The sequence below is a fragment of the Artemia franciscana genome, chromosome 17 (genome assembly GCF_032884065.1).
Source record: "Artemia franciscana chromosome 17, ASM3288406v1, whole genome shotgun sequence".
In the NCBI taxonomy this organism is placed as follows: domain Eukaryota; kingdom Metazoa; phylum Arthropoda; class Branchiopoda; order Anostraca; family Artemiidae; genus Artemia; species Artemia franciscana.
The window spans coordinates 26,534,018-26,547,235 of NC_088879.1; the positions used below are offsets into that span (position 1 = coordinate 26,534,018).

The following is a 13,218-nucleotide window of genomic DNA, read 5'->3' on the forward strand; positions in this document are numbered from 1 at the left end:
TTAATGGGGGTTCCTCGGCCCTGTCCCAGTTTACATACTCTTATGATTTTTTTTTTCATTTTTTCATTTTCTTGATTTTCACGTTTTGATAATTTCTGGTCTCTTAGTTCGTGTTTGATTTGAAACAGGTTAATTACCTGTTTTGGTGGAGAGGTGAGAAACGAGCTATTTGAATTTTCGTTATATATGACTATTATCAAACCTTTCCTGAACGTTGAGGCATACAAATATGTGCTGAAGATCTCCAAATTTTGTGAATTTAGATTACAAAAAGGTCTTGTGATTTCAGATTGGTTTTAGGACTTGTGTTTTGATTTCTGGTTCCTGTGGCAAAAGTTGCCACACATGCTGTAAAATTTTCAAGTGGAAGCGTTAAAAATGAATTTTTTGCAAAAAAATCGATATAATTTTTGGAAAATTTGAAAACTCAAGATTAATTTTCTTCCTAAGTTGATTGACCTTCCCTTAACATTAGATAATATTCATTATTATTGTAAAATATCTCGACTAAGTGAATTTAGATAAAGAAAAGGGCTCACGATATCAGACAGAGTTTAGGACTTGTGACCTGATTTTTCGTTGCTGTTTCAGAAGTTGCCACAAATTTTCTAAAATTTTCAAGCGAATGAATGAAAAATGAGTTTTTGGCTCGATACGATTTTTGAAAAAATGAAAACCCATAAATTGGTTATTTTTTTCCTGAGTTGGTTGTCTTCGCCAAAGTCCTCCGTGGTTCAGTCAACTCAAAACTGAAACTTCAAACCGAAACTTCAATATCAATACGAGAGAATCATATTTGGCCCATTTCAGGGTGTCAAGAACCAATGCAGCCAAAATTAGTTTAAAAGTTTTTAGTTAATTATTAGGACTGCGTCCCTTTTCTTTTTCAGATAAATGTCCCTTTTATCCTAGGTCATTGATTCTTAATTCACGAGAAAAGCAGGTTCAATTGTGGGACAATGAGCCCAACCCCAAGACTAGTTTTCCTTTTTTGTGTTTATATTTTTTAGTTAGTCTATGTTTAGAGTTTATGTTGAGAGAGAATTAAGAAAATTTATCCTCTCCCAAGATAATTTATAGAGATAATGGTGGTCAAGATGTGCCGAATATTGTGGCCCCCACTCTCTCCACAGGTAGTAATATTTTCAAACCCACACAAGTTGTAATATTAGTTCAGGAAGAAATTGTAGAAACCTTGAAACTGCTCGACTATGTTACAAATCTCTAACGAAAGGCAGTGGTGGCATTGATGCGACTCTGCCACATGTCTGGATCTGCCAAATTACTCAAGTGACATTAAAGATGCCTACATTAATACAGTACGTGCAGTTTCTTCGCAATTAATTTAAAAGTTTTTTCTCGAAAAACAAAAGTTTCAATATTCGAAAAACAAACCTAGCGCAACAGCAATTAAATAAAACAAAACAATCATTCAAACATGGGGATTTAGAAGAAAACAGAAAACTTAGGTTTATGGGGTTTTGTCATTTATGGGAGGGTATTTATTTGAGGCTTCGACTATTCAGATATTGCAGTGACGTCTTCTTGTGAGCCCGGATGCACATAGTATCTTTTGATTTAGTTAAAGATACCATTGAACAATCCCTGAACGATGTGACGTTTGTATACCTTCAGCCGTTCCTTAGATATTGCTGATATTTCCTTTTCACAACCAGAAAGGAAAATGCATTTGACTGATTATGTTTGACTTCCTTCTCGATATTTCTTTAAAGTTTGTCATTAATATTGTAAGCTTTCTTTTGACATACAGGATCAGAACTACCCTCTTTTATTAATAAATAACCTTGTATGTTAACAACAGGCAACTTACGTAGTTTATAGTCCTTGCGCTGTGCGCTGGGGAGAAGGGGAATTGTGATCCTTGGAGGCAAATTATTTAACCTTTGAAGGGTTCTAAATAAAATGGCTATCTCAAAATTTTGATCATATGCATTTGGGGAAAAAAGAGGTGTGGGGGTTGTTGCGCTCCCATAACTTTTGACTCTTAAAAAGCTTATTGGAATATTTGATTTTTCAATCGAATAAGGCTCCTCCTAAATTCAACCATTTCCCAAAGATCTTATGCATCAACAATGGGCAAATCGCATAACTTACTGCCATACCTGGTGGCAGCTGGTGGGGATGTTAACCCTGGAGGCATGGTTATTTGACCTCTGGACTAAGTTGAACAAAATGAATATTCTATTATTTTGATTTTATGGATTTGGAAAAAAATGCATGGGGGGAGGGGTAGTTCATTGCCCACCAATTATTTTTGATTCTGAAAAAAAGTGAACTAGAACTTTCGATTTCCAATTGAATGACCCTCTTCAAGTTTATTCGACCGTTCCTTCCATAACAATTTCATATTTTAACACTAGGCAACTTTAGTAACTTACAGCCCTTGCCCCAGGAGCTGTGGGGCTTTTTGTCAATGCCAAAGGTATTGTTTTGTGGCCTTTGGACTATATTGAAAAAAATAGCAATGTCAAAATTTTGATCGGATGCATTTGGAGGAAAGAGTTTGGGGGGACTTGTTGCTCTTCGGTCATTTTTGAATCTTGTAAATGGCAATAGAACCTTACATTTGTAATTGAATGAGCCCTCTCCGAAGCTTATACGACCACCTATTCCATATGAAGTGCGTCTGGAAAAAAATTATAATGAGCCATTGAAGTATTATGGCTATTTAGTATAGGCAACGCTATAGCGTTGCATCTGATACAGTTGTGTTCCATGTATCAAACAAAAAAAAGAAGCTTTTTCAACTGAAAGTAATAGGCAACATTAAAATTTAAAACGAAAAGAAATTATTACGTATGAAATGAGGGTTGTCCCCACTTTAATACCTCGCTCTTCAAGCTAAGGTTTCTAATAACTTTTAAAGATGCTTCTTATTGTTCCAATTAAAGGACCCTCGTCTTTCAGGAGTCACTTTTAAAGAATTAGGACAAAATTCAAACTTTTGCGTAAAGAGAGAGGTACTATAAAGGGGACAACCACCCTCTTTTACATAACGATTTCTGTCCGTTTTGAGTTGTAAAGCTGCTCATTAATTTTAGTTGAAAAAGCTAATTTTTTAATTTATTTTTAATCTGATAGTTTTTAAATAATCCCGTGAAATCTGGATCCGCCACCATGGAAAAATTATATTTCCCGCGGAAAGATCCTCTTGCCGATTCAATTTCGTTGAAATTTTGCTCCGGATAATTACCCTCAACATCTCCTCAGGCAAAATTTAGTCCGAAAAGAGAAAGGAAGAAAAAAAAAAGAATTACGAAGTCCTAGCCAATTTTGCCTATGTAAAGTTACCCCTGAAAAGCTCATCCAACGGAAGATTCCCTCTCCATCGAAAACTCTCCCCGTGGAAAATCCCCCACCCTAAAATGTATGCATACTTTTCATTAATAAATAATATACGTAATGGGCAAGCTTAATAACTTAAACGGCTTTCCCTACACAGTGTGGGGGTTATGTTATCTCCAAATGACATAGTTATTGGACCTTCCATCTATGGTGTACAAAATGCTTATTATACTTATAAAAATTTTATTCAGACGATTTTCGGAAAAAAGGGATGCGGGGAGATTCGGAAAGGGATTATAAGGTCTAGATGCCCTTATTTCACTTAAAAAAGGCACTAGAACTTTTAATTTCAATTCAAATTAATTCTCTCCGGATATTCTAGGACTATTGGGTCGAGACAACCATACCTGAGGAGAAAAAGCAAAGAAGCACGCATCCATGACTTTTTTTCTGGTAAAAATACAAAATGACTTTCTTCTGATGTATTTTTTATTAAGATCATTTGAATTTTGGGGGATGTTTCGTCCGTTTTTCGAAAATCGTGCAAATTTTCCCAGAATCGTAGTCTTTGATGGATAACTCTGAACTTAATGAATGCTATGTGTTTGGAATCAGCACAATAGGTCAATTCTTTTGATATATCTATTTGTGTGACAATTCCATTTTATAGAGTTTCGGTTACTATTGAGCCACATCGCTCCTTACTTACAGTTCGTTACTACGAACTGTTTCACTTACTACGTTTTTTGTTTTGTTATTTCAGCAGTTAAGACTTCGACAGTGAGCCAAGAATTAGTTTTGTTTTGCATCGGAAGTAAATTTTAGTTACCACAGCTTGAATTCATCGTATTTTTCTACGAATGAAAAGTTACATGGCAGTCATTTCGGAAAAAATTAAACAAAGTGATAGCAGGGCGATCAGGCCCCCTTTAAGTCCTTTTTTTTTATCCGCAATCTCCCCAAATACAACTGATCAAAATTTCGTTACACAAATCTTCTTCATGATAGTCGAAAAGTCAAATAAATACTCTTCCAGGGATGACAAAACCCAATATAGTCGCATGTTTTCTGTTTTCCCCGAAACCCCAATGTTCCTATGATTGTTTATTTTAATTCCTGTTTGTTTTGGGTTGTATTATTCTTTAGTAGTAATTTCTGGCCATTTTTCAGTTTAAATTATTAGAAAAATTTATTTCTGCTGGTCTAAGTTTAGTATGGCTCTTTACTTTTCTTTGAAAACTTTTTTTCGGAAAAATCTTTTTGGTCAATTTAAAGAAAGCACACGTAATGTATCAAATAAAAAGTTTTTTTTGTTAATTTCGCCTGCATTGTTTTTGACACACCGAAATGTACCAAAAGCTGATTTTCTCCGATTGAAAATTAATTTTCCGTGAGAGTGGACTGTATCTAGGGGACTTTGGCGAAGACAACCAGCTCAGGAAGAAAATGAATTTTCAATTCTTCAAATTTTCGGAAAATCTTATCGATTTTTGTTTCGAAAAACTCATTTTTCACTCATCCACTTGAACGTTTTAAAGTATGTGTGGCAACTTTTGCCAAAGAAACCAGAAATCAGAACACAAGTCCTAAAATCAGTCAGTAATTGCAAGACCTTTTCGTAATCTAAATTCACAAAGTTCGGAGATATTCAACACATACGTTTATGCCCCAAGGTTCAGGAAAGGTCCAATTCATCTGAAAAAATTTATACCAAAGATTCATACAAACGAAAATAGAGGTTTGTTGTAACAACAAAATAGAGGTTTTTTATGAATAATCTCGGCAGGGATTTGTTTCATGACTTTAAAAGGGGTTTGAATTGCATGAAAGTTCTGTTAAATAAGGTTCAGTTACACGAGGAATCACTTAAGTTGGACTCAGTTGCACTAGGTTTCGGTGAAATGGGGTTCAGGTGCACGAGGGCTCAGTAGAACGAGGGTTCAGTTACACGAGGCTCAGTTAAATGGGGTTGAATTGCACGAGGGTTAAGTTGCACGAGGGTTTAGTTAAATTCGGTTCAGTCGCACGAGGGTTTAGTTACTCGAGGGTTCAGTTGTATGAGGGTTGACTTGCACAAGGGTTCAGTTGCAGAGGGGTTCCGCTACACGGGGGTCAGTTACATGGGGGGGGGGAGTTTCACGGGGATATAGTTACAGCGGTTCAGTTGCTTGGGGGTCAGTCATACAAGGGCTCAGTTACACGTACTCCGGAAGGTATATATGACTCCAAAGCTCTAACCCTCTTGACACTCCAGAATTTTTATTTTATGAGCGTCGAGATTGTTTCATTGCATAATTAAAACTCTGGGTAACTTACATACAACTCCAGGCACGACAAGAGGAAAGATTCCAGAATATAAATAGCGACGAAGATCACACTGCCTTTCCATCAGAAACACCAAAAACAAGAAGAACAATAAAGAATTTTTCAAAACAGTGGGAAACAAATTAGAATGAATATTTCGGCCCTATGTCCAAGCGCCGTCCTAAGTAATAAAAAAATATATAAGAAGAACAAACTTACAACGATAAAATCAATAAAACTAAAATGAAAATTTTTTCTAAACAGTCCCAGCATCCTTACCTCACCAAAGTTCAACCAGGACTGATAAACAAATTGTGATGAAACGAGGCAATTCATTGAAATGAAAGAGAATGACACTAAATACTCTATACACAAATTTAATTAAACATGACCTTACAAAATATTATAAGAAAACCAATAGATATTAACACAGAACCTGTCACTTATAGACCTGTGGGATCAGCAGCCAAAAAAGCAAGGCTGGCATTAAAAACGTGCTTTTAAATCGTTCTCTTTCATTTCAAGGAATTGCCTCGTTTCATCACAATTTATCTAACAGTCCTGGTTGAACTTCGCTGAGGTGAGAATGCTGGTACTTCTTTGAAAAATTTTCATTTTAGTTTTATTGATTTTATCCTGTTGTAATTTTTTTCTTTTTATATATTTTTGTATTTCTGAGGATGACCCTTGGACATAGGGCCGAAATATTCATTCTAATTTGTTTCCCGCTGTCTTGATAAATTCCCTTTTGTTCTTCTTGTTTTTAGGGTTTGAGAGTTCAGAATCCTACGTCCTTCCTTTCCCTCCTTCCAAAAATTAAAAGGTTCCATTAAAGTATGTCTCCCTCTTAGAATAGGGACCTTAACAAGGCTTGAAGACCAGCAAAGTCAGGCACGCACACAGGGAGGAAATTATTCTTTCCGGTGTCCCCAAAATCTTGAAACCTACGATTTCTACTTTTGTCTCTTATATCTTCCATTTGGCTAATTAGCGCAACCACCAGCATTGTTTTGAAGATCATTAGAAGACTTCTATTTGTTCGGTAATAAAATTTACCACTGCCATCCTATTTTTGATTATTAACCAAGGGAGTGTTATTTTCTATGGACTATGTAGAAAGAAGCCAAAAAATTCTTTTGCAATGAAAAGTACCGCTTTTAATCCACATGGCAATGTTGCTTTGCTATCTATCTTGTGTGTGTCCTACGTATGTCCTTTATTAAAACTTAAATATATTTAAATAATTTATGGATACTTAAAATAATTTTTTTGAATGCTTTTTAATTTGTCATTTTCAAATTCAAACTGCATAAAAAACAAAAAAACATTCAAATAACCCAACCAGCAGGGTTATGTAGTTTAGAATTACATCTTTTTCCTGTCTTTATTTTTTCAGTTTCTATTGTCAAAATAAGATATAACCAGTTAAAACTTTGAATTGAGTTTTGTACTTACGCGCTTTTGATATGTTGATCTAATTTTCCTTAAAATTTTGGCACTTCTAACTGGTATTGTAATTGAGACCTCTTCATCTTCACCTTCTTCAAGAGCACACGATTCTGCAGCTTCTAACTCAGCATCTTGATCCATATCATGGAGCCCATCGTCTTGCTCGGTGTTGGGCTTTGCGCTGGCAACCAGCTTCATATATTTGTATTCTAATCGTCGAGTTCTCTTCCAAACACAAAGCAATATAAGGCACAGTAATAATGCTGAAGTGATAGCAACCACAATAATCAGCTAAAAAATAAGTTTAAAGATTTACATCAAGAAATTTAACCTAGGATCATTCATCGTCTCCAAACTTAATTCAAATATACTCTGAATAACTGAAAACTCCTCTAGAAGCCTAAATTTAACTCAGGCGTTGAATTTAGAACTTTTGAAACGCGGATACCAACTATGTTCGTTTTGTGAGTTGGTCAGAGCAAATAAATATTAGTAGAATTTACACACATACAGGAACATGCACACAAATGCAAAAACAACCTTTTTCACAATGTAGTTATTACCGACCTGAGCAGTTAAATTCCAATGATCATGTGATCACGCAAACAAGATTTTTCTTACGCTATAGCTGTCAACTTCACCACGAGTAGTTTTTTTTTTTTTTAGATATTGTTAATAACTACTAGTTAATAACTACTAAGCCGTCCTAGCCGAGAGGTCAGAGCACTAGCCTTGGAATCCTGAACACAGAGGTCCGAGTCCTGGTTCTACTGGTTATTTGTTTTGGCACAGGGTCAATGATGTTACTCTATAAGCTCAGTCAGATTCTACCCAGCTGTTGCAGAAAACCCGGAGAAATCTGGGGGAAAACACGGGAAGTGTCGGATGATTTGCTCCCAACCACGCATTGCATTCCAGGCTGAAGGTAGTGAATCAGGCGATCAGTAGCTGCGCAATATAGACCATTGGTCAACATGCGATAAAGTTAAGTAAGTTAATAGTAACCATTTCAGGAGCCCAACCTTAAATTTGTCCTGTTTAGTCATCCGCATTTGGTTCTCGGTACTAAAGCACATTGAGTACTCATAATTTAGTTTCTAGTACCTATCAGACAACGATGAATCTCAATAATCACCCAGGAGTCCTCTAAGGGGATTGCCTCAACCAATTGAACATGCAAAAAGTATTTCCTTCATAAACATAGGGTAAAATACGAGGCGAAAAGTTTCAGGGCTTATAAAATAAATGTTATTTTGGGATAATCCTTTGTATTCAGGACAAGAATGGATATTGATGATTATCCAGGAATCCTCTAGGGGGATTGATTCAACCAATTGAACACGGAGAACCGTATTTCCTTCATAAAACATAAAGGAGAATTTGATGTAAAAACTTCCAGGACTTAAAAAATATATATTACATGGCATAATCCTTTGTTTTTATATTCAAATGGTGTCACGGTATGAAGCTGCACACAACTATTAGCTCAGACACCAGGTTAGTTCTTTTACTTATTAGATCCATCAAAAAAAGGATTTCTTTTTGAAAGCTTGACGTCGCTTCCTGCTTTCTTGTTGCACCTGCTTTATCTTTTTCGTTTCCTGCTACAAATGTCACAAAGAGAGATATGTCCTTTGGTCTTAGGCTCACAAATACTGAAGCTTGTTATCAAACTTATAAAATTTATAGAATTAATATATTGTTGAAGTGCTTAACACTAAAACAAAATCTTATTCAAATTGTATGTTTTACCGGTGGATTTTTAATATTTGCTAATTTTATAGAAACTGTGGCTATTTAATTAGATTAGGTGCATATTATGTACATATTATGTGCATATGTCCATATTATGTAAAGGTGAAAATACAGCTGGCCATGAAATCTCAGAACAAGAATGCATTTAAAAAAAAATAAAGTGGTTTTTACTGACTATTGACCGATCCAAAAACCCGTGAAGTGGATATAACCGTGACTACAAAATTTCTCAAGTTTTTTATGATGATGCTTACCATTCTTCCATTTCTTTCAACCTGAGGATAGAAGGTTATTCAATCTGGCATGTTGCTGCCCTAAATGTTTGAAACTTAAGTGATAAGAGAAAGAACGTACCTGAATCGTAACGGGTATTTGAGAAGTGCAAGGAAGTATTTTCTTTGTTGGACCATTGGATGGAAATTGACAACTTTTGCTTGGAATATAATGCACAGTCTGTTTTCCACTTATGCACTCGCCCTTGACAATCCTTAAAAATAAAGTGAGGTATAAACACGATGAATGATGGAAATGTTTAAAAGTATAAACGTTAACAAATATGGGTATTTCATTCAGGAGTACATGTGCTTATCATATAATAAAAACACATTAGAATGTACAGACCAAATGCAGAAAACATCTAAGTTTCTAAATCGAATGTTTGACAAGTAGTCAAACTGAAGCTCAACTTGTATAATTGGGTATGGGCTAAAAATTTTGGTTGAACTACATACACATTTGAATAAACCTACCAGAAATTGGCCTTTAAATCAGAGATTATTATTACCTTGCCTGGAATGGAAAAGCAACCAAGCATTTACTATTTCAGGAAGCTTACGGTGGTAATGTCTGTCTGTCTGTCTATCTTTCTGTCCGTCTGTCTGTCTTCTCGTTTGTATGTCTGGTCTTTCTGTCCGTCTGTCTGTCTGTCTGGCGGGTATATAAAATATCCTAAACGCAGAAGCTTTCTCAGATACTACTACTACAATGAATGCTACTACTAATAGCTCCTTGCAGCACTAGACTGCCAGTCTACCCTCTCCTTAATGGAGCTAGAGAGATTGTAACTCCCAAATTAGCCGTACTATAATTTCACAACGTCATTATCATCCACCCGCCCAGTCTATTCAAAGCTTCACTCTTTACCCGTGCCCTAACTTCCAACTTCCTTTAAATTCTTTCTTATGATTTTTTCCTATTCCACCTGGCGGTAATCGGATTTTCATTTGGCCCAAGTGGATGACCAAAAAGACCTATCTTTGACAAGTTATCACTCTTCTTCCGTACAACGTGTTCTAACCCTTTGAACCTTTTTTTCATTATAGCCACAGAAAGGGGGACTGAGTCATATTTTTTTCGTACAGCTTGTTGTTTGACAAGCCGTAACACTGTAAAAGGTTAGTCACACGGATATCATAACTGTTCTTTAGACAATTTTTCTGGAAAATATTTTACAAATCTTCCTCAGCCTTTTGAGGATGCCACGTCTCAGAACCATAGTTGGTCGCTTTTATTACTACAGGTTCCAATATTTTAATCCTGGTTCGCAGACCTATCTTCCTATTCTTTCTATTACTTTGGTTTCCGAGACAGACAATCTAGGATCTAAGGTTGGGACAATAGCTTACAAATTTTGGGGCCCATAAATTTAAAGCTATCTAAAACTGGGAATGCTGATTACTAATTTCGGATTGCAGGAAAATCAATAAAGTGATGTAGATAATATGATAGTACATATGATGTTAAGGGTAATTGTCCAGGATAAATTTTCACCCGGATTGAAATGTCTAGAGGGTATTTTCGTAGGGGGGGGGGAGAGAGATTTTTTCTGTTGAGGTGGAGCCAGATTTCCTGGCATTATTTAAAAAACCATCAAAAATTAAATAGACAAAAAATTTTCAACGAAAGTAAGGAGCAACATAAAAACTTAAAATGAACAGAAATTATTAAGTATATGAAGGAGGCTGCCCCCTCCTCAACACCTCGCTCTTTACGCTAAAGTTTAAATTGTGTTTAAATCCTTTAAGAACGATCGACTCCTGAAACACAAGAATCGTTTAATTAGAACAACAAAAAACTTTAGCATAAAAAGCAAGATGCTGAGGAGGGGCAACCTCCTTTATACGTAATAATTTCTTTTCGCTTAAGTTTTGATGTTGCTCCCGACTTCCGGTTGAAAAGAAAACAACTTTTTTTTATATTTAATAGCGGAAAGAGACTGTGAGCTGATAAAACTGGCACTTTTAACAAATAACGTGCATGCAATAAATGATACGATTTTCTTCAAGGAAACGCTCTTAACTTTCACTCTAAAAGAAAATTGGGTGCTTGTGAAGTATTCAGAACACACTCAAGAATTTGATCTGAATGCAAGATATGAGAAAACTGGTTTCATAGCCACAAAGACAAGGGACAGGTGATAGAATTCACTAGGCTTATATTTTGTATAATTTGGGCTATATATTCCTACATTACGGGGTGGGTGGGGGTAAAGTATCGCGGGTCTGCATGCAAAATGTGTTAGCTACAATTATTCTCCACATTATGAAGTAAGAACTATTTTCTAACTTCACGCTGTCCAAATACCTTACCCCCAACCTCCTGATATGCAAATATATAGCAGAAATTATATAAGTCTAATGTATTCTGTCAAACCAAATAAGTCTTGTGGCTTTAAAATATGAAACCGGTTTTACAAATCTAAATATCAAAATTCTTGTGTTTGTTCTGAATAAGTAAGAAGTACAGAAAATTTTAATGTTTACTGCATTGATGGTGTGACAAATGGTCCCCCAATAAGAAAAAAAACACAAGATTCGTACTGGAGGGGAGCGATGAAAGAATTTGAGATTCTATTATTGTGTTGTGAGAGCTAAACTTCGGTTTTTGTCGTGTGTTTTTTTCCTAGCACCCCGATTTCAGCTTATTCCTAGAAAGTGGTAAGGGTCTAACCTCTGTGGTTTTTACGGAAAGTGTGGACCTCAGGCCGGATTGATGAATACGACTTTGCATTTCGGAAAGCTTCGAAGAACTCTTGCATGGGGCCAAAAATCTATTGTTTCTACCCATTTCTGTTCGTGACTTCAGCTGAGTTTATCATTCGGTTTTTTTTTCTGCACTTGTGATTGCGGTAGAGAAATGGTATCAGATGTGCCTCTTAAACTTTAAAAGTTCTCTCATTGCTAAAGAAAATAGAGTTTATCCTTCGCTCCTTTCTAAGTGATGACGTTAGAAACTTGCCCTACGGCAAAAAAATCAACTTTTGAACTAAGACAGATAGATTTTCTTTTCAACAGCAGTCGATAGCTCTTGATGAGCTGATCAACTTATATGTCACCCATTTTTTGGTAAGAAAATTTATTCACGAGATATATCAGTTTGAAAGTTTAAAGGGGTTGACAACTTCAGTAGTAAAACCAAAAATAGGCCGATACCAATTGTGGGATATATAGGGGAGTTTTAAGCAACAGTCGGCTGTTAGCTCATGATCATCTTCGGCAATGAGGGGTTTGCAACTTTTGCTAGTTGGTGGACCTATTATTCCATGCTAGTTGGTGGACCTATCTTTCCAGTGTATTTGATGGTAAGACCAATTTGGTTCCAGTGGTAAGACATGTAGAGGACTTGTAAGCAATAATCGGCTGTTAGGTTAAAATCATCTTCAGCGACGAGGGGCTTGCAACTTTTTGTAGTTGCAATGAGGGTTTGCAACTTTTGAGAGTTGGTGTACCTAGTATTAATTTTAAGATCCTTGCAGATTAACAACTTCAGCTTTTAATCGAAGCGAGGAAATAAAACCAAAGTGTTGCTCTCGCAACACTTTAATCAGCGAATCCAAACAAAGGTTGCCGCAGCACCCCACGTTGCCCATGCAACGTAGATCTAGTTAACGACTTGGTTTGACCACCTTGGGAAATGGTAGCTTGTTCATTTATGAACAATACTACTGCTGCTACTACTAACAACTCACCACAGCACCGCACACAGCAATTAATTACTTAGCCATGTTAATTTTACAGCTTAACTTCCCACCGTTTGTTCCCTGGAATATATATTCACATATATGTTAACAAATGAACAGAATCTTTTTCGCAGGAGCGAATGATCATAAACTTTTATCTTGTAAATCTGTGCCTTTTATTTAATTGGAAATATAAAAACTTTAAACTGAGAGTCAGAAACATGGAAATATCACTAAATGTTTTAACAGTTCTAACATAAAGCAATTTGAACGAAAATACACCTCAAATAATTAGGCCGCAAACAATTAAAAGAACTGGTGCATATTTTTAATGCAATTTTGAATTTTGGATTATTCTATAGAAATATTCCCGTCTTAATACAATATCGATGATTTTCGGGGTCATATTTGAGCTTTAAAATGCTCTTTCTGTATTGTACAATAGA

General features: G+C 35.8%; 1 protein-coding gene across 1 annotated transcript in view; it reads right to left on the reverse strand.

Annotated features, from left to right (window-relative positions):
• Nucleotides 1–13,218, reverse strand: part of LOC136038077 (endosome/lysosome-associated apoptosis and autophagy regulator family member 2-like) — a 160,363-nt gene that overhangs the window by 3,648 nt on the left and 143,497 nt on the right. Inside the window, exons 15-16 of the mRNA XM_065721073.1 lie at nt 9,169–9,301; nt 7,066–7,350 (exon numbers count right to left, since the gene is read on the reverse strand). Of these exons, the coding sequence (XP_065577145.1) occupies nt 7,066–7,350; nt 9,169–9,301 (418 nt within the window). The remainder of the gene's footprint in view (nt 1–7,065; nt 7,351–9,168; nt 9,302–13,218) is intronic.